The 21,957-nt window shown below is 50.2% G+C and overlaps 1 protein-coding gene across 3 annotated transcripts in view; it reads left to right on the top strand.

Moving 5' to 3' along the window:
• Positions 1-1,092: 1,092 nt before the first annotated feature.
• MEGF11 (multiple EGF like domains 11) overlaps positions 1,093-21,957 on the top strand; it is a gene marked incomplete at both ends in the record, with an annotated part of 235,809 nt that continues 214,944 nt past the window's right edge. For all 3 annotated transcript variants that reach the window (XM_079701406.1, XM_079701405.1, XM_079701407.1), the window contains 3 exons: positions 1,093-1,190; positions 5,885-5,986; positions 10,247-10,347. In XM_079701406.1, the coding sequence (XP_079557532.1) occupies positions 1,093-1,190; positions 5,885-5,986; positions 10,247-10,347 (301 nt within the window). The remainder of the gene's footprint in view (positions 1,191-5,884; positions 5,987-10,246; positions 10,348-21,957) is intronic.

Raw genomic sequence — 21,957 nt, 5'->3', positions numbered from 1 at the left:
AACACGTGAAATATATAGTGCTATCTTTCTGAGTCATAGTGTTTGTTCAGTCTGTAGCTGATGTTTGAGCACATATGAATTGCAGGTCCCCTGAGGCTGGCTCTGGGGCACCCTGCACCCTCACCAGGTGGGAACCCTTGGGCAGTTCTCTAAGGCTGTAGGACCACGGAGTCCTGGACAGGAAGGAGCCTCGGAGGTCATTTCAGCTGCTCCCACCTTAATGGTTCTTTGCATCTATGAGGAGCCCTTTGTTGGGGAATCCTCAGTTCAAGGACCAAGGGGCTTGGTAGCTGTGTAGGCCCACTTAACCCCTGACTCAGGCTGTCACTTCAGGGACCAGGATCAAACTCTACAAGCTGATTCCTCAAAGCCCCTTACCAGGCTATCCAAGCCCTTCGCCCCCGGTTTGGTATGATGTGCAGAGATGCATCACCCTGGGTGTCAGTGGCTGATAGCCCATGGGAACAAGAAAAGCAAGGGCCAGCCTTCTGGGTGGCTTGTTGGACCAGAGCTGCTAAGAAGGGTTTTCTCAGCTTACCTGTCCCCAGGGCCATACCAGACACCTTTTTTCTCTGTCTTCATTGAAGGAGGGAGTAGAGAGAGGAAGTGAATTGGCAAAGCACATCAAAGATGAGGGAGAAGGAACAGGGGGAGGGTGTTGTCCTTAAGGTAGAAGGTCAGGGGTTCTTGGTCCAAGGATGGGCTCAGGGGCCTGAGGGCACCCTGAAATCACAGCCAAATGTCGTGCGTATGTGCATTTTGTGGGGGAGAAGGTCTGTAACTTTCATTAGATTCTCAAAGCAGTCCATGAACCAAAGAACTTTCAGAAGCTCTGGCCTAACATTTCAACGTTTCCCTGACTCAGCCTTCCCACTGCCCGGTTACTCAGAAGTGGTGAAGTGTTAACGGTGTTAGTCAAAGCCTGCAAGTGTGAAATATCAGCTGCTCATTACACGATGACGATGGGAAACTTTGCAGCTTAGCGAGCCTTTTCCGCCGCTTCATGCGAGGAGTCATGGCCCCAAACAGATGCCTGGGAAGACGGTCTGATTAATGACGCTGCCTCCTTTGTTCTCCCGCGCAGGGCCCAGGATGGTGCTCTCAGTGACAGGGCTCCTTGTCTGCTCCCTCCTGCAAACCGTCCTCTCCCTCAACCCCGAGGACCCCAACGTGTGCAGCCACTGGGAGAGGTAAGATGCGGTTCTTGGACAACCAGGCACTCCCTCGGGGCCTCACCCTGGGCTTGGCACTGTTGGGACAAAAGTAGAGGCAGGAGGTACGGAAGCTGTCCACCGAGGGCCTGCAGTCCAGCTGGGGACACAGCACAGATGCTGAAAGGTGGGCCAAAGCTGTATAGATTCTGTCTGAGACTCAGTGCTCTGGGGGTCAGGGTGGGGGCGTTGAGTGACAGACGTGAATGATGCAGTCTGGTAGTTGACAGTATTCCTCCCCGCATTTGCACTTACAGCCATTTTACAGATGAGGAAGTAGAGGCCCAGAGAGGCTCAGTGCCCATCCCCAGACAGGCGGGGTGCAGTGAGAGATTGTGGTCCAGATGAGTTGTTCTCCAATGCCACGATGCCTTCCTGGTCTCCCAGGACTGGCAATGATGCAGCAGCTCAGATGTGCGGGGCAGCCAGCAGCCTGCCCCGAGCAGGGTAGGTGAGGGGCTCTGCTGCTTCTGATCTGGTGGGGTTAGAGAGGGCTGACAGGGGAAGGGCAGCTGCATTCTGGCTGCAGCACTAGGTCCAGGGGGAACAGGCCGGGGCTCTGCAGATGGCCTGACTTTGAAGCACAAGGTGAAAGTATCGATTTTGGTGAGCAGAAAGACAGTGACCAGAGACCCAATCAGGAAAAACCAAATTATACCCTGGAATTGATTGGCCATGCTGACCAGGATGACTCTGTCACTTAGATGTTAATAAATCAAATGAATAAAATTAAGATGAGGGCCTAATGGGGGAAGCGGATGGTGGAGGAGGGCAGGTGAGTGGGGAGGGCCGTGCTCCATGCCTGTGAGGGTGAATGCCCCAGCCCCACGGCAGGGAAAGTCCCTTCACCCAGGGCCTGGCGGGACTGGCTGGGAGGCAGAGGGATGGTGCCCACACCAGCATGGTCTCCAGTGACCGGGTGCTCCATGAGGGGTCCCGACAGAGTCGAGGCTGGAGCGGAAGGCAGCGTTGCCGCCAGCGTGCTCCTTTTTGGTGAAGTGGGAAGAGCACGAGATCAGTGATGAGACCTTGGTTCGCATCAGTCTGGAGTTTTCCATCTGTTAGCCCTGTGACTTTGGGGATGTCTCTGAACCACTCGGAGCCTACCTCTGCCTCTGTAAAGTGGGGGGAATTATTACCCCTGCCTCACAGGCTTGTTGGATGATCAAGGTACCAGTTTCATGAAAGGGCTTTGAGGACCATGAAGCTCAATTATTGTCTTTTCTTGTTGACAACTCCAGCTTTGCAGGAACAGTTATCACAGACGTTACTGCACATCAGGCACCCTGAAGTGCGGGTGAAAAGCAGATTCTCTTGGGTCCTCTCTGCAGAGACTCTGATTCCGTAGGTCTGGGGTAGAGCCTAGGCATATGCAGTTTTCATAAGCTTTCCACATGATTCTGTGGTGATCCAGGCCCCTTACCTCTTCTAGTTTTGGTGAATGTAAACCTTTATTTCCCAGTGGGTGAGGGAGAAAGCAGGTGACTTCCACATTAGTCTTTGGTTTGCAGACTTCAGTCTCAGCAATCCCCGTCTCATCCACCTTTCCCAGCTGGGACTCCATTGCTTCCTGCCGAAATCTGTGCTGTATCCCTGCTTCTGGAACGCCTCCTTCCTGTCTGCTCACCTCTGCCTTTCCCGGTGCCTCCAACCTCTCCTCCAGGAAGCCTTCCCTGATGGTAGGGCCCACCCTGACTTCCCTTTTCTCTGAGTGCCATTTGCACCAGTGGATCAGTTCAAACTTAACCAAACTCACTAATTTTCTAAACCTGCCCGACATGAATACATTTGGAATGTGGAAATATTCTGATCCGAACCTGCACTGAGCCGGTGTTTCAGGCTGTTCAGGCTATCAGCTGAAGTTACTGCTTTGATGGGAGGACAAGGAGAGACTCCAGCAGCTAAGAGGAGGTCTGGGGCTTCTCCTGTCCCTAGGGAGGAGGTCTTGTGTGATGCCCTGTGCCACCAGGCATCTCCTTCTTCTTGGCTCTTCCAACTGAGCTCCATTGCCGTCTACACGTGGATGAGTCTAGTCTGTGTCATTCCAGAAACACACCCTGGTCCCCGGAGACCGCTTAGGGAGAATTCCCCAGCTGGATTAGTGCTTCTGGCAGGCTCCTCGTTAATTATGCCCCTCCACCATAAAACCCAGCAGAAAGACCTCCCCTGGCTAGCAAAGCCCAGCTTTACAAGATTAATCTGGCCCCTCGTTAGCATGTTGGCAAATGAGCGGGTTAAACCACCCAGCTATGAAACCAGGGGCACACGCTTCACCCGGGGACTTGGAGTTGGTTCAAGTTCTGGTTGCCTGACTCGCTTGGCTCAGGGCACCCCTGCAGAGCTGGATCTGTTCCCCATGACACCCTCCCCACCGTCTCTGTTGGGCTGATGCCCTTTCTCTGAGCACCCACTGTCCCTGTCTGTGCTAGAAGGGATGCCTGATTCCCCCAGGTGCTTAACAAAGGCAGGGAGTCTGGTCTGTGTGTGGTCTTGCTCCCCATCCCGTATTATGGTCAGGGAGGAACTATCCCTCAGCACCTGGCAAGGAGGTGTGTCACTGCCAGTCATATAATGATGATGGCCAGCATCTATTAGACACTGACAGTGTAGCTGTTAAGCATTTTATGTGTATTATCTTGTGTTGAGCATTTTACCTGTGTTATCTTGCTTTACCTTCCCACCACTCTGAGAGATAGATACTATCACTGCCATCCTAATCCTTGCAATAATGATATGAAGTCCCTGGTAATATTTATCATAGGTTTACAGGTAAGGAAATGGAAGCTTATACCAGCTAAGTATTATATCTAAGGACAGGCTGCTAACAAGTGACAGGCTTCAAACTTGACCCAGAGCCCCTGTACTCTTATCCTGCCTCTAAGTGACAGACTCAGTAAAGATCCAGAAGCCCAGGGTTTTCAGAGTTGGAAGGGGCTTTGGGACACCAGGGGCGGGTGTCGAGCTCAGTTTCTCCAAGCCTGGAGATGAAATGGGTTCAGGCCATGTCTGCATAGACATGTGCCTCTGACGCACATCTCTGATGTGCCGGCTGGTGGAGGCTCAGCAAGGACCCTTCTCACATCCTCAGTGCTTCAGAGAAACAGAATTTCCCACCACCCTGAGTACATGTGCATTGCTGACTGCTCCTGGCTTCCTCTTTCTGAATTCTAGACCTTTGACATTTCTGGCAGCAGAGAGCCTGCTAGAGACCCACTCGGGGGGCTGGCCTACCCCAGCCCCCCTGCAAGTAAACCGACAATTTTCTCAGGCAAAGCAGACGGGCTTTTATAGCCTGGACCTGGCCATCTGGCCCAAGTGAGTGAGCCTTCTGGGGAAAAACACTGAATAACACCAACTGACATAAAAATTAATCCCTAAAATCTCAGCTGAGGTCCTCTCCCAGCCTGCATAGGAAGTGTGAGTCCTCACTTTACACCCTGGCTTGACTGCCTTTTCATACCTCTCCTGCCAGCATGGGCAGGTGGAAAGGCTTATTTTGATGAAGCTGGGAGCTGCTTCCCTGTGGCTTCTACCCCCTGGTCCAGGTTTACAGTTAACAGGCAGGTGACAAGATACCACTTCGATCAGGAGGTCTGGGGGCATGTCCTCGTTGCATCCCCAGCTATACTAGAGACATAATAAAGCAGAGGGTAATGGGTGACCTTGGGGAAGTCACTTAACGTCTCTGATGCTCAGTTCCCTCATCTGTAAAATGAGGTTAACAACGCCACCACCTACCTTATAAGATTGTGTGAGGGGACTTCCCTGGTGGCGCAGTGGTTAAGAATCCGCCTGCCAATGCAGGGGACACAGGTTCGAGCCCTGGTCCAGGAACATCCCACACGCCACGGAGCAACTAAGCCCGCGTGCCGCAACTACTGAGCCTGAGCTCTAGAGCCCGTGAACCACAACTACTGAGCCCGCGAGCCACAACTACTGAAGTCCGGTTGCCTAGAGCCTGTGCTCCGCAACAAGAGAAGCCACCACAATGAGAAGCCTGCACACTGCAACAAAGAGTAGCCCCTGCTCGCCACAACTAGAGAAAAGCCCACGTGCAGCAATGAAGATCCAACACAGCCAAAACATAATAATAATAATGAGAAATTAAAAAAAAAGATTGTGTGAGGATTAAGAGGGCTTAAAACATTTAACACAGGGCGTTCAAATATTAACAGTTATTGGTACCAGCTGTGTGGCCTGGACAAGCTGCCTTTAAGCCTTCATTTCTTCATCTGTAAAATGGGACCACTTATTTCATAGAGTTGCTGCAAAGATCAGCTTCCATGCATGTGCTCTGAAGACCATAAAGATCTGAACAAACATTAAGTATTTTAAAACTTGCTAGCTTTGGGCCTTCCAGAGCCACATAGAATAAATGGAAACCCTCCTTTATTCATTCTCTATTAAATGAACAAATGAACCAGAACTTCGGAAAGTGAGCTGGGCCACAGGGCAGTAAGGGGTGTGTCCTGGATCTAGCCTGGAGTCAGGGAGGTTTGAATGCGGAGAGTACCCAGGGCAGGAGGAGAAGAGTGGGGTTGGGGTGGGGGGGTTGGAGCCCCTGGACACTTGGCAGAGGGGCCTGGCTCCCCTGGGGAGGGAGACCCCATCCTGAATATCAGCTCTGCCTCCCAAGTGCTGACCACAGCTTCCATCTCCTGTCTGGTTCTCAGCTATGCCGTGACCGTCCAGGAATCGTACGCACACCCCTTTGATCAGATCTACTACACGCGATGCACAGACATCCTCAACTGGTTCAAGTGTACCAGGCACCGGTGAGTACCTCTCTCAGATGGTGAGTGGGGGGAAAGAGGCAGGCCCTCAGGCTCACCTTCCTACCCCCCTAGCAGATGGAGTCAGTGTACCGCCTGCATCCCCTCGGTACCCACTCTTGGTATTCACGGGAGAGGCTCTGCTGAGGGCTTCTTTGTAGTCAGAGCAGCTTATGGGCAGGGCAGGCTAGAAGTGCTAGAGAATTACTGCCCTTGGAGGGCATCCCTCACCCACTGACAGATGGGGAGTTAGTGGAAAAATATGCCAGCTTCCTTACCCTTAGGGTAAGAAGTTCCTTACCCAACTCTGAGGCATGTTCTGCACATATCTGTGGTCCCCAGTGGGATGGAACCTCGGTCACCCACAGCAGGGAGCTGCTCAAAAGTGCACCCTGAATTGGCTGCCTTTACTTTCCTGTCTCATTTTACTACACCCTTCCCAGTGCTTCTTAGGATCAGCTCCCAGATAAGCTACTTGCTTTTGAATCCTTGCCTCAGGGTCTGCTTCTGGGGGAAATCCAACCTCAGAGGGCCCCTGTCAGAGCACGTGTAGCCCCGTGCAGCGTACCCGGCTTGGAGAACGGGGTGCAGGCTATATAGTCCAGCACTTCTTGGCGCCGTGGCCAGGCTGCCCATGGGAAGCACTCCATCTGAACAACTGCACGTGGGAATTCTGCTTCCTTGTCTGCAGTCCTCCTGGAAATCATGCCATGCCCTCATGGCACCAGGGAGACAGGAGAGGAAGGAAGAGAAAACATGTTTTCTTGGATGACCCTGCGCAAGTCACTCTATTTTGGGACTCCCTGTGTACTCATCAAACGTGTAATGATCCTTGCCCTACCTACCTGCAGGGTCAGGGATGTGCCAATACTGTGAAAAGAGCAGGGGAAAGTGGGGGAAAGTGAGGTATTAGGTACAGGCAAGGTAGCTTTGTTATTTGAGGGGTGAAAATTCAGCAGATGAAGGGTCAGCGAGGGAGTGAGAGAGAGGCTACCTGGTAGGCCCGTTTCCTAGTTTCTGAGCAGCTGTGTTGTTTCCAGATTTTTTTGCTTCCTCTTTGTGGGCCTGGTCACTCTTCGAGGTTATGCAGGAATCATGGTGGACAGAAATGTGGATGGGGAAACTTGCTCTATGCTGGAAGGCCAAAGTCCTGGTTTTCTTTGCAGGTTTTGCTAGTAACTTGTGAAACACTGAGCATAGATATAATAGCTGCTTTAAAATCCTTGTCTGCTAATTCCAACATCTGGGTCATCTCAGGGTTGGTCTTCCTTGATTGCTTCTTACAGAGGTACAATCTTCTAGTTTCTTTAATGTGTCTAGTAATTTTGAATTGTATTCTGGGCGTTGTGAACAACAGAGTCTGTAGAGACTGAATTCTCTTGTGTTCCTCCAGATTTGTTGTTGTTGTTGTTTGCTTGTTTGTTTTAGCAGTCAATTAACTTGGTTAAACTCAGTTTCCAAACTCTGAAAGTTCATATTTTCAGGCTTTGCTGGACTGCTTGGAACCTGCCCTGTACACGTGTAATTCAGGGGCCAGAAGTTTGGGCAGAGATTTTACAAAGAATATGGGGCTTCCTCCTTGTGGCTCTCTCCTTTCTAGGGTTTCTCTTGTCACTTTCTAGTTGCTGGGTCTACCCTCAGCTTGTCCTGTGGTTCTTCAGACCAGTAAGGCTGTGTGTCCTCTATCTGAATTTTAGCATCTGGAATATTATTGACTGGGGCCTGCCCTTGGGCTCACCTTTCCTGGTGTCATTCCCTTCCTCGAAGTGTCTACTTCCCTCCAGCATCTGCCTTTGTTCTCTCTCTAGTGCTTTTCAGGTAGTTGTTTTTTATATTTTCCTCAGATTGCAGAGTTGTTTGCAGGAGGGTTGATCTGATAGGAACGACTCAGCCATTACTGCATCCCCTTAACCTCCCCTAGTTGACCAAGTTAGCTGCCTGTGGCCCTGGTCGAAGGTAGAGGCGGAAAGAAAAGTCCTGCTCCCTCCATGACTCTGTCAGGCCCTGTGCCGGAGACAAGTTTGCTCTGAGGAGTGGCATTTTGGGTACTTGGAGGCTGGCGCTGCCGTCCATCACCACTGGGGAAGGGTAAGTGAGTGGCTGCTTATTAAAACAGGCTGCATTCCTGGAACATGAAGTGTTTTGCTGAATTATTGAGTCGCTTTGCAGCTTTCCTGATGACCCAGAGTGAGCGTGCTGACAGCAGCACCATCCGTCTCCTTCAGTGTGGAATGGCTTGTTTGAATGCAGCATCCTTCTGATAGCAGCCTGGCCCCTGGCCCCTTCCCTCTCCTTCCAGAGGAAAGGAGCCAGCAAGGATGGGAAGGTAGAAGCAGTGGGGGACATCTTTCTCCAGGGAGGCTTTAATGATTCTGAGACCACCTCTCCACTGGAAGGGCTTGGGGATAACTGTGGTGGAAGGCATGGATTGAGTGACTTCTTAGTCAACCCTGAGTCATTCTTTATCTCGGAGGCTTATACAACTCCTGAAATTGCCAGGAGCTGCCTTCCTGTACCGGGGAAGTAGCTTCACTTAGAGGCTCGCTTACTCTTCCCTTATGTATTTTTGACAAAGTAGAATGACCTTAGTTTGTGACATTCCCAAATATCACAGATTTCCCTGGAGTCCTGCACTGTCATTTGTCATAAAGGGAGGGCTGTAAGCACTGGTAGGGCTGGCCCAGCCTGTGCTGTAGGACTCCCTGCCCAAGTTGGCCTGACCCTCCAGGGAAAGCAGGCTATAGGCATCTCCAGTGATTGGACCCTGTGGCTCTGCCCCCCAACGAGGGGTCCACAGGGCAGGCTCCTCTGGGGTGCTGGTGGGGAAGTGAAAGAGCTCTGGCTTCAAGGCCCGAGGACTTGGGTTGAGTCCAAGTTACACCTTGACCTTGGGAAGTTACTTCCTCTCTCTGGTCTTTAATGGCCACTTCAGATCTCCTCCATTTTGACCTTATGTGTGAGGAAGGGGCTTTGCCTGTCAGTACCCAATTCTGACTCCCTCCTTAGGACTCTGTCCTCATACCATTCATTCCCTTGTCCTACTGCTTCATGACGGCCATCCCATTAGCCCAGAAAGCCACTCCTTGGGAACTGGCACAGGGCAGTAGGTTAAGCCCAGTGGCTTTGAAATTAGAGTGACTTGCGTTTGAATTCTGCCTCTGAAACTTATTAGCTGTGTGACCTCGAACAAGTGATTTAACTTCCCAGTTTTCTCACCCAGAAAACAAAGGGGGAGAGTACATAAAATAAGAATAAAAACTCTAAGGGGCTTCCCTGGTGGTGCGGTGGTTGGGAGTCCGCCTGCCGATGCAGGGGACGCGGGTTCGTGCCCCGGTCCGGGAGGATCCCACATGCTGTGGAGCGGCTGGGCCCGTGAGCCATGGCCGTTGAGCCTGCGCGTCCGGAGCCTGTGCTCCACAGCAGGAGAGGCCACAGCAGTGAGAGGCCCTAGTACCGCAAGAAAAAAAAAAAAAAAAAAAAACTCTATGAAAGAAATAAAGGGGGCGTAATAATGCTACCTGCCTCAGATAGAGACTGAGTGATTTTGCCTATAAACCTCTGTGGCACAGGACAAAGTCTCAACACTCAGGTCAGCATAAGAACTAGAACCCAGGTCTCTGACTCCCCGTCCAGAGCTTCTGCTCTCTGGATCTTAGCTTCTTCCTTTGCAGAGCTGGTTCTGAGCCTTCCCAAGATGGCATGCGAAGCTCTTTCCCAGGAGGTGTTATTTTTGGTGGGAGGGAGATGAATCTACTGTCTGGGACCTAGTCAGACTCAGAGGGTCCTTTTGCTGACTTGGCTTCAGTTCTCCAACTGGGTAGACCAATCCCCAGAGTGCCATGAGCAATCATGGTTGGGGTGGTGGCAGTCGGCATAGAAACTCTCAGGGCCCAATTCCTATCAAGGTCACCCCATGGGCTGCTCCAGCCCTGGGTCTGGAGGTTTTCAGAAGTCCCCAGTTACTGTCCACAGTGTCACCCAGTAAGTATTTTCTGCAGCCCTTCTAAGTATCGCTCGGAAGGGATTGGTGAGAAGTCAGCAGGTGTAGCAAATGCTGCCGCCATGTCCATAATACATTCTGCATCACAATGGCCCAGAACCCAACATCGATTTTTCTTTATTGTGTTCCATCATATTCGAAGCCGCCATGCATTTTAAAGTAATTATTGAATGGCATCCTTGATATAGCTTAACACGAATATCATTCTAACAGGAGTGATTGATTTTCAAAACTTTCAAGTGGCTTTCTTTTCTGTGCCTTAGGATCAGTTATAAGACAGCGTATCGGCGTGGGCTCCGGACCATGTACCGGCGGAGGTCCCAGTGCTGTCCTGGCTACTACGAAAGTGGAGACTTCTGCATACGTATGTGGGGGCTGCAGTGGGGAGGGGAGGGAAAGGGGACAAGGGAAAGGGAGGTAGGCCTGTTATCCAGGCCCTGGGCAGCAGGCCTCAGCTGACCTGAGGGCCCCAGAAATCATTGCCTGCTGCCGGTTCTGAGGGGATAATGGGTCTGGTGCAAACGCGTTAGCACAGATTTGTCTATCAGATCAACCTCCTAAGAGGGTGCACGTAAGCACATCAGTTCTAGGCTTTGATGGGGTCAGGAGAGAAGTGGACTCTTCTGGAGTGGGTGCTCTGAGGAGCAATGGGGAAGAAGTGCTGAGCGCCTGGCACAGAGCTGAGGTGCTCAAGAAGGAAGGAAGAGGTGAATGAATAAATGGATGGAGAGATGGAGAGATGCATGGATAGATGGATGGATGGATGGATGGATGGATGGAAGAGAGGAAGCAGGGAAGGTAGGATCATTGGATGCAAGATCGTAGCACCTAGAAGGAGGATGGCAAGAGTAAGTTCACAAGGGACTGGTTGCAGTAAATGGGAGGATTTCCAAAAAGGACTGGGAGACACTGAAGAAAAGGTGGGTGCATAAAAGATTCATGTCATCTTTTCCCCTGTTTGTCTACAGAAAACTGAAGCCTTAGTGCCCCCAGAGAGATAAGGGCTAAGTTTCTGGCAGCCACAGGCCCTCTGGGTGGAGGGCATTGTCATGCAGTAGGAGACACCCAGGAGCCTGCAGATCTGGGTTCTGGTCCCATCTTCCCAGGCATGTTACTTTGGGCAAGTCACTCAACCTCTCTGGGAGGATGATTGTAGGGCCCTGTTGTCAGAGTCTAGAGGACTCTTTCCCACTCACCTCTGAACAGTAGAGGGGGCCAGTATGGAGCTTTCCATTGGGCATTAGGGGTTCCCTCAACTGCAGGAGAGTGTCAGAGTAGCTAGGAACCCCCGTTTAATGACTGAGAGGAGAATGCAGCCCCAGAGCTTCTGCCTCTTCATTTGGAGGCAGATTTGGAGAGTGAATCTCCTTTTTAGAATTCTCCTTGCCATTCGGGAGGGTAGAGCAAGCTAGCACCAGAGAGAGAATTTGGGCAGAGTGGGCATGTTGATGTTGGGAATGAAATGACAATTTTCCCCTACTGATGTTACATCTCCCCTAAAGCTAAAGAAACTCGATTCTAATTGCATTACAGGAATAAATGAAAAAATGCTCTCGCAAATAAGTGCAATAGTGATGGTTTCACAGGAAAAATACAAAGATACTCACTCAAAGCAAACCCAAAAAGGCTGTTTCCCAGGAGCAGGGCAGAAGACTGGGCTGGAACAAGGCCTTGGCTGACACTTCACCTGGGATAGGGTTACTGGCGGGGCCCAGGTGTAGAAGTGAGATCAGGTTGAAGGCTTTACTGCTGCTGCTCTGTCTGCTCGAAGCAGAGTGAAAGTCAGGTGTGGGGTGGGACACGGGATTTTTAAAGCCTGAGCAGGATGGTTGTGAGTGGCCCTTTGGAGCTCAGGGCACAGTGATGGACTCAGGGAAATTATAAAGGGATTTTGGACGTCAGCATGGGGCTCCAGGAATGGATGATTGCATCCCCTTTCTAATTTCTATTCGTGGATGTTGGTAAAGCTCTTGGAAAATGAAGAGCAGAGCAGAAGCAGAGTGTCCTGATTGTACAGGCTCAGTCTTGCTGACCGGGAAAGGCCGCCTATAACCTCCCACATACTCCTTATATAATGGCCAGGGACTGCCTGCCGAACCGGTGCCACAGCCCTGTCCACCTTCAGGAAGCCAAGCTAGAAAAGCCACTTTCAGGTCTGAAGGCTTTTCCTAGGAGGGCACAGGAGAGTTTCAGCAGCGAGATGGGGGGCATTGTGGCATGCTGGGTGCTGGCAGTAATGGCACTGAAGGGCAAGAGTCACACAGGCCTGGGTTTGCAACTCAGCTCTGCCAGTCCCAGCATCTTGCTCTTTACCCTCCTCCTCATCGTCTTCAGGGTACACACCCCATGCCAGGCACCATTCTGATCACTTTACATACATTAACACATCAACTACTCACGACAGCCCTCTGGGGTAGGTACCCTTATTTCTCCCATTTTACAGATGGGGAAACTGAGTCACAGAGCAATTAAGTAACTCGACCAAGATCACACAACTAGAAAGTGATAGTATTGGGACCTAGGCTCTGTGGCTCCAGAGTCTGCTCTGAACCACCCTGGACGGGCTACTTCTCTCTTCATGAACCAAGATGTCACCTCTCAGAACGTCAGTTTCCATTCATGCAAAGTAGGAATAGTAACACCTACACCACCAGGCACAGCACAGGGTAGGGGCTTAATAAATGTCACCTCCCTACTTCATGGCTTTGGGTCTTAACATTTTTTCAGCCTTGACTTTTCTTTTAATTTCTCAGGGCTCCATGGACCCTCTCCATGGGAAAATGCACACTACATAGATAAACCTACACGTACACACAGCCCTTTGCACGCAATTTCAGTGAGTTCATGGATCCCTTGAAACCCTTAAGGGTCCTCCAACCCATGGTGAAGAGCTTCTGCCATATGCTTATATTTATCCACTCCACTTATATTTGTTGCTTCCCATTATGCAAATGCTGGGGAATGTAGATGCAAAAGAGAGATGGCTCCTGCCTCAGGGAGCCTGCGACCTGGTGGGAGGAGGTGGTCTGGTTCACGAATACGTGCAACAGAGTGTTGTGGTGCTTTGACAGGCAACTCTATAAAGTAGGGTGCATAAAGGACTAAAGAGGAGGGGCTGTCTTTTAGCCACACCCTCTTGCTGAGTTTTAAGGAGAAATCCGCTACAGACAGAAGAGGAAGCCCTTGAAGGGTGTTTCAACCCAGTATTTATTAAATGCCTACTCATTCTGCTTTGCAAGCATGTTACCTGATGGGGCCTGATCAAGGGAAATGGGTAGGGACTAGTCAGAGTCTAGGTGGTCATGGGAGTGAGGGAAGAGGTTCATGAAGCAAGTGGACCCCAGGGTGAGGTTACAAGAATAAACTTCTAGGGAAGAGTACAAAAATGATCACAAACACGTATTATCTTGACTGAGAACTGCAGAATTTCACGGCCGGAAGGAAACTCAGGTCATTTCATTCAACCTTATCACAGTACAGGTGAGACACTGATGTCCGGAGTGAGGAAGGGACTTCTCCCAGGTTCCCAAAGCACAACAGTGGCAGGGCTAGGACTTGAATCTGGGACCACACACTCAGTCTAGATTCTTTGATGCCTCCAACTGTCTCTACTTCATATTCATTTCTATATCGTCCTGGGTACCAGCTCGGTGCTAGGGCACTTGTAAGTCATGTGCTGATTGACACTGAGGGGATGCAGTGCAGAGAGGGATGTCAGTGGAGGTGATTTTAGGAAGAAGGGGAAACACGGAATGAGGATCAGGAGGTTACAGGGTAAAGAGTTACAGAACATCACAGCCTAGGCGGCTTCAACAGCAGGAGTTTATTGTCTCCCCGTTCTGGAGGTTAGAAGCCCACAATCAGGGTGTCAGCAGGGTTGGTTCCTTCTGAGGGACCATATGGGAGGGAAGATCTTTTCCAAGCCCCTCTCCTAGCTTCTGGTAGTTCCTTGGCTTGTGGCCCCATAACTCTGTTCTTCACATGGCTTTCTCCCTGTGAATGTCTGTCTCTAAATTTCCCCTTTTATAAGGACACTAGTCATATTGGATTAGGGCCCAGCCTGATGACCTCATTTTAACTTGGTTACCTCTGTGAGACCCTATCTCCAAATAAGGTCTCATTCTGTGTTGCTGGGAGTTAGGACTTCAGCATATGTATTTTAGGGGGATACAATTCAACCCATAACAGGTGAGTGTCAGCCGGTACTAGGACTCTGTCCTGCTTATTGTGATGGGAGGAAAGGGAGAGGGAACCAGCCAGTCCCCCACGAGCTTTGTTGTCTCTCTACGAGACAGGGGAGACCCCAGGGTCTGGGAACTTGTGAGAGGGAGAAATGGTAGTGAGAGGGTGAAGGATGGTGCCCAGGGGCTGGGTGCCAGATGAGAAGCTTGTAAACCTGGGAGCACTCATGAACTGCTGCCCTGTAGCCCCTGAACCTCCATTCCTCCCTCTCCACCCCTTGGAGGCCAGAAACCTCCAAGTTCACAAAAACCTGGTGAGAACCCATTCAATGCCAGAGTCCTCAGGACCCTGTACAAGAGCATCACCTGTGCTCTGAGAAGGGACGGGGGGACATCGACCTCCCTCCAAAACCACCTTCCTGGAGACTGTTTCTTGGCAGGTGCTAGAAGGACACTTGCCTGGGAGTGAAAACCTTGGTTGACTCTGCCACCAGTTTGCTGTGCAATCTTGGGCAAGTCCCTTTGCCTCTCTGGACCCACTGTGGCATAGGATGGATCATCCCTGTGCATGGAAGGAGGAAAGATGAAACAATGAGTGAGAGTGTCCTGGAAAGCATAAAGCTTGGTACAGATGCAGGGTGGCCTATTTTTCCTCCTCTTTGTACTATTTCCTCTGACCCAGAACTGTCATCCTCATCCCAGAGCCCTTGGCAGCCCTTCTAGAACCATCTGCACCAGAGCTTCCTGTCCCCTCCCATTATCTACAGAGACAGCTGAGTCCTGGCCACTCTTGGTTGCCCAAGCATCAAATATTTCCTGAAGGTCAGTGGGTACAACACATTTCCTTCTTTCTCTTTTCTTGCGAGATACTGCAGTGAGCATTTCGGGAAGCTCTGTTCTTTGAAAATATTGGCCCATGTCAGACTGGATGAGCTGGGTTATGCTGCAGTGATAAACAACACCCAAATCCCAGTGGCTTAAAACAATAAAATTTTATTTCTTGTTCATATTACTTGTCCATTGTGGGCCAGCTGGGGTCTGCTTTTTGTCAGTGTCACCCCAGGACCCAGGCTGATGGAGCAGTCACCCTCTGCAATGTTGCTGGTTGGCTTGGCAGAGAGTAGAGGCCTCTGGTGGGTCTTGAAGGCAGAGGACCAGAGATATTTAGTGAGTAGTATTAGTGTTTATCACAGGTGCCACAGATGCCACAGTAATTACAATACACAGTTCATGCAAATACTTTATTGAACACCTGATAACCTAATCTCAGAATCACCTGGAAGACTTGTTACCATGGAGACTCCTGGGCCCCAGGCTCCGAGTCTCAAATTCAGAAGGTTTGGGGTAGAGCTGGGGAATTTGAATTTCTAACAGGTTCCCAGGTGATGCTGGTGCTACTGGAATGGGACCCACACTTTGAAAACCACTGGTCTTCATTATGCTAAGTCACGGTTGTTGTGCTGACCTCAGCTTCCTGTCAATTGCAAAGAGCCCAGCGGGTTCTTAACAGGTGCATCCCCTTGGTATTCAGGGCTTCTCCTGATGGGTAACAGGGAGAGAGCACAGAGTAGTCAGCAAGGAGGGGAATTTTCTCTACACAACCTCCCTGTCTCTTACTTCCCCTTGGTCAGAGTCTCCCCGGTGGAGCAGTAACTCCCCCCGACTTCCAGACCATGTAGTCTAGCCCTTTCAGTGGCTGCTGGGAATGCCGGAGCCCACCCAGGGCCATGTGGTTTTCATCGAAATCCAGAAGTTGAGGGATTAGCCAGAAACTCCAGGTATGTGGCTGTTGGGCCGAGCTGTGGCCCAGGAGAGTGCTCAGCATACTTGGGTACCTAGTTGGGTTGTCAGTCCATGTGATGGTGGCTGGGGGGCAGGGAGCCACAGCAGAAGATCTGGGAGATTGGCTGCACCACAGGAACCTGAGGGGTGAGTAAGACTTAACTCCAGCAAATGCCTTGCGCCATTTTGGGATTTAGGTGCCCCTGTTTTACTATTGCAGTTGTTTTGTACAGTGACTGTCATCTAAACTGAAATTTAACTCACGTTGACTGGTTTCTTTGCTCCCACCTCTTGCCTCTCACTTCTCCCTTTTGGTTTGGGTTTGTTGTTCTTTTTTGTGTGTGTGTGTGTGGTACGCGGGCCTCTTACTGTTGTGGCCTCACCCGTTGCGGAGCACAGGCTCCAGACGCGCAGGCTCAGCGGCCATGGCTCACGAGCCCAGCCGCTCCGCAGCATGTGGGATCTTCCTGGACCGGGGCACGAACCCGCGTCCCCTGCATCAGCAGGCAGAGTCTCAACCACCGCGCCACCGGGGAAGCCCCGGCTTCGTTGTTCTTGAAGTCTTTTTTAGTGGCTCTTTCCAGAGGGGTCTATGAAATGATCAACTCTTAAATGCTTTACTTGTCTGAAGATGCCTTTATTTTGCTCTCACGCTTGGTTGGTGGTTTAGCTGCTGATGGGATTCGAGGTTTTCAGTCATTCTCCTTCAGCAGTTTGAGAATGTTTTTCCGTTGTGTTCTGGACTTTGTCATTGCAGTGCTCTGTGGTTTCCCTAGGATGAGTCTGGGTGTGGGGTTATTTTTATTCATACTGTTGGCTCCCCAGAGGTATACATCTTCTTCAAGCTAAGGATTCATGTCCTTTATCAGTTCTGGAAAATTCTCAGGCATATCTCTTCAAATATCTCCTTTCCTTCATTCTCCCAATTCTCTCCTATTGGAGTGCCAAACTGTTGGGCTCTCTCACTGCTGCCTCCTCTGTCTCTCCTAAGCTCTAATTTTTCATCTCTTTATCTCTCCAGGCCGTACCTTGGACATTTTCCTCATATCCATTTGTTTCAAATCCTTTTGCTCTGTAATTAACCTGTCTTTTGAGGTCTTAATTCCAATGATGACATGTTTCATTTCTAGTTCTCTTGTTTCTTTTTCAAATCTGCATGTTTCTTTCCCGTGGTGTCCTATTCTTTCATTATGTATTCTAATCCTTCTTTTATTGCTTTAATTATTTTAAACATATTCCTTTTGTAGTCTCTTCAGATAATTCTATCTTGAGCTATTAGTTCTATTGGATCAGGTTCCTGGAATATCAGTTCCTGTTTTTGGAGACAGCTGATTCTCCCTGACCATGGATTGTTTCCTCATATAGGTTGTAATTTTTTTTTTCCTCTTCTTCTTCTTTTCTTTTTTTTTTTGCTATGAATTCTTTAGCCTTTTTGCCCCTCCCCCATGTCCCAGGTTGTGCAAGAGCCCTACACATTAGTTTTGCATTTTCTTATTAAGCACTCTAATGTTTTTCACTGGCTCATGACCAGTTTTTGCATTGATAATTTGGTTTGAGATTCCACGATGTGTGTGGCGAAGGCTTAGGGGTTTTCCCTTTTAAAAAAATTGATGTGAAATTCACATAATATAAACCATTTTGAAATATTCAATTCAACAGCATTTAGTGCATTCACAATGTCGTGCAACCACCAGCTCTTTCTAGTTCTAAAACATTTTCGTCACCCCTAAAGGAAACCCCGTACCCATTAAGCAGTCACTCCCTATTCCCTGCTCCTCTTTTTTGTTTCCTGTGGGAGACATTTTTCCTCATCCAGAATACCTGTTTATTCTTAGGCTGGTTAGGCAGCAGTTTCAAGTATCCCCTCCATGGAGCTGGCAACTCCCAAGGCCCAGTCTGCCCATGTGGGTGTTAACCCCCAGGCTCCCAGCCTGGGCTGAGGACTAGGGGTAGCAGCTAGCCAGGGCTGACGTTCCCTGGGCTACCTTAGCTTCAGCACCCGACCTTCTGCGACTGCTATAAACTACCCGCACCTTTTTCTCACACTTAGGGATTTACCTTTCTCTTATTAGAGTTCAGGTGTGTATTTTTTAAAATATTTTAATTATGCTTGGGAGGCATTTTTGTAGCAGGGGTGCCTACATTAGCACTTTTTACCTTGTCACTGGAACTGCCCCTGGTGTATAGCTAGTGGTGGAGTGGGGAGACTTATAACCAGACCCTGTGACATTTAATTCAGTGCTCTCTTGGACTGATTGCTAACTTCCAACAACATAATAAAACATAATAAAACAATAGTGTAACTTCTGGTGGTTTACCCAGCATTTCCCATACAGTGTATCACTTGGTCTTCACAGGCTGGAGAAGTGAGTATTATTGTTACCAACCTGTACAGCAGAGGAAACTGCAGCTGGGTGAGGCTAAGTGATGTGTCCACATGGACAGGTGCAGCCCAGGAATTGAGATCAACTTGCAGTCCTGTACTTTCCCCTCCTTCAGTGGGTTTTCTCTCAGCAGGAGAGACCTGTGGCCAGGAGAGGAAACGGGGGGTGAAATAAGAGGGGAGGTGGAGAGGTTTATAGGGAGAGGAAGGGACTGAGGGCAAACCAGTTTGATTTTGAAATTTTGCTAAGGTGAGTCTGATAGCTGCCAGGATCAGGGTAGTGAGTCCGAGAGATTGCTGCGTGTGTGTGTGTGTGTGTGTGTGTGCGCGCGCGCATGCGTGTGCACATGTGTACACAGAACTGTGGGTCCTGTCTGAAACACGTAGCTACTAGGTAAAATACTTCTCTGCTGACCCTCTAAGAGGCTCCCTAGGGAATCCTGCCAGCTGCCATCACCAGAAACAGTGCGGATGCCACTCCCTTGGGTCACCAACACCTGGCGCTGAGCTTTGCTACCTAGAACAACATTCATCCTTCCATGTGTCCCTTTATCTATCAACATTTATTAGATACCTGTGCCTTGAAGGTACCACGGAATCCTGGGAATAGAGGGACGAATAAGAAGCATGTGGTGTAGTGGGAAAAATGGTTTTATATATATGTATGTGTGTATATATACATATAGTAGACATATACTATATATATAATACTATCTTTAACTTTTAAAAGATTTCAGCACAGTATAATAAGCACCCTTCAAATAAGCAGGCAAGGACACAGAGGGTGTCACCAGGCTGGTGGTGGGGAAGGAATAGTTGCCTAGCTGCCCCGGCAGGTCCTCGCTGAGTGGCCAAAGCTGGTGCAGCCACCACCATCTCGTCGCCCGTCTGTGGGCTTAGGGCACTGATTTAGGATGCCCAGAGTGGCTGATTCACGCTGACCAAACATAAATTACTGACGCTTAACGCTGCGACTAATAAATTCATGTACAGTGAGAAATAAGGACCAAAGACTTGCTCTTGTTCACTTGGGAGTACTTTTCAGGCCCTCAATAAATAATTGTTGAATGAGTAAATTCATGGTCCAGGCACCCCCAAGGCCCAGTGGGTTCTCTGGACACCCCTCCTGTTAGCACCTGTTTTGGATTCCTTGTGTTTCACTCCAGGGCACCACCTGGCAGTTTGGGAGGCTTGGGAGCCACGTGGCAGTTGGTTCCATGTGCTCTGAGCTCACAGCCCCTGGGTCCCCTCTGTCACTCTGTTCCACTGGTTGTGATGCTGCCTCCCCTGTGCCTCTCTCCCACTCAGAAGTGAGTTCCTGAAGTGGAGGAGTCCTGTCCTCTGCATGGGGTATACCCAGGGCCTGGTACTTACTGCTGAATAATCATTGAACGAGTGAGTGACTGGCTGAATGAATGAATGAATGAAATAGACTCATACCGCAAATACTGAGAGACATCTTAGGGAGAAACAACCAATTCTGCCTGGGGAATCCAAGGCCAAGGGGATCAAAGAAGTCTCTTTGAAGGAAGTCAGTTTTGAGCTGAGCCTGAGAGATGAGTAGGAACTTGGCTGGAGGATAAGAGCTGGGCAATGGTTAAGAGCCTGAGTTTTGAAGCCCACTCCTTCTGTGCGACACTGAGACTGTTATTTCACCTCTCTCTCCCTTGGTTTTCTCATCTGTAAAATAAGATAGGGCTGTGTTAAGTACCTACCTCTTGGGGCTGTCATGAGGATCAAATGAGTTACCGCAAAGAAAGCATGTAGGCTCTACTCCTAGTACAGCACCTGGCATATAGTAGGTGTTCAGTAAGTGATGAATGAATGAACAAACAGATGAACTGTAAGCTTTTAAGGGCAGGAGCAACCTTTTTTTTTTTGCGGTACGCGGGCCTCTCACTGTTGTGGCCTCTCCCGTTGCGGAGCACAGGCTCCGGACGCGCCGGCTCAGCGGCCATGGCTCACGGGCCCAGCCTCTCCGCGGCATGTGGGATCCTCCTGGACGGGGGCACGAACCCGTGTCCCCTGCATCGGCAGGTGGACACTCAACCACTGTGCCACCAGGGAAGCCCAGGAGCAACCTTTTAAAAACATGTCACTGTATGGTCTACAATGGCTTATATTGTGCCAGGCACATAGTAGGGACTCAGAAAATACTGAGTGTTCAGGTACTTCTTCTTTTTTTTTTTTTTTTACAACTTTATTGGAGTATAATTGCTTCACAATGGTTAGTTTCTGCTTTATAACAAGGTGAATCAGTCATACACATACATCTGTTCCCATATCCCTTCCCTCTTGCGTCTCCCTCTCTCCCACCCTCCCTATCCCACCCCAGTCAGGTACTCCTGAACTCTTCCAATTCTGCCTCACCCCTCCCATCTGATTTAAGACTTCCCTCCTGCACCTCCCACTGCTGCTTTCTCTAAATGCTGCACCCCAGACTCCTTGTCATTCTGAATCTCGCTTCCCCAGGGTCTCGTTGGGTCTGCTGATCTTCAGCACCCCACCCTGGCACCTGAATTCCCCACATACCCACTCTCTGGGACTGTGTACAGGCCACTCCTGCTTCCTAGAACCCTTGGTCCCGTTTCCACAGTTTCTGCCTAGTGGCTTTTGGAGACTCCGCGCGTAGCTGCCTGGTCTCTGGGGAGCCCCACCGGACACTCCCCTCGTCCTCTCCCCTCCAGGTCCTGATCTCAGCCCCTTTCCCCCACAACTGCCCTTACAACTGTCAACTTCTTTATCCTCTCACTCTCCCCGGATGGTGAGCTTGTTGAGAGCAGAGGCTCAGGACCCCTCTGTATCTCAAGCACCCAGCCCAGGGCCCAGCAGGGAACATGCCTTTGCAGCCTTATTGATTAGAAGGAGGACATGTGGGCTGGCTTTTCCTGGGGACCCTCCAAGGACCCCCAAAGGAGTGGTTTCTGGGCAGGGCCCTGAGACCCCAGAATGAAGGGTGGCCTGCCCCAGTTAGGGTTCTCATCCCTGCTCCCTCCATCCCCTTGGGTCCCCAGAGCTTAGTGTCACATGTGTGTGGAGTCTGGAGAGCCTGTTCCGGGGCTCTGTGGGGACTGAGTCCTCTGTCCCAGAACCTCTGTGTTGGGCTGAGCTTACAGTCATGGGAAGGTAGTGAAATTTTTCCTGCAGTGCCTTCTGGTTTATTGAGCTCCTCCTTCCCTCCTGGCTCCTGGCCTTTGTAGCAGGGAGATTTCAAAAGGTGGCCATTGCTGCGTTTCGTGGATGATGGGCATGTGGTCCCCAGCCCTCCTCTAATGCTTGCTCTCTGATTCAGGACAGCTGAGTGGCTTCAGTGAGGGTGAAAATGGTGACTCAGAGCCTCCGTCTGCCTCCCGATGGCCACTTCAGTACTCTTGGCTTTGAAGGGCTCTGATCAGCTGCCCGTCAAGTGGGTGGGGTGGGGACAGGCTGGGGAAGCTGGCAACCTCCTCATACCATGCGAGCCAGGCATCGGCCAACGCTCAGGGAAGGCTTGAGAGTCAGGTCCCCTCAACTTGTTGCAGGCACACATTCCACTGCCCCCAGCTTGTCTGTCCCTAGGGGTGAGAATGAAAATATCTAACTACAGGTATAGCACTTCTACCAATAGGGTTAGAATGGAATAGGGTCT

Source organism: Hyperoodon ampullatus (genome assembly GCF_949752795.1).
Source record: "Hyperoodon ampullatus genome assembly, chromosome: 3".
NCBI lineage: Eukaryota > Metazoa > Chordata > Mammalia > Artiodactyla > Ziphiidae > Hyperoodon > Hyperoodon ampullatus.
The sequence above is the reverse complement of the archived record's forward strand: the minus strand, read 5'-3'. Positions and strand labels throughout refer to the sequence as shown.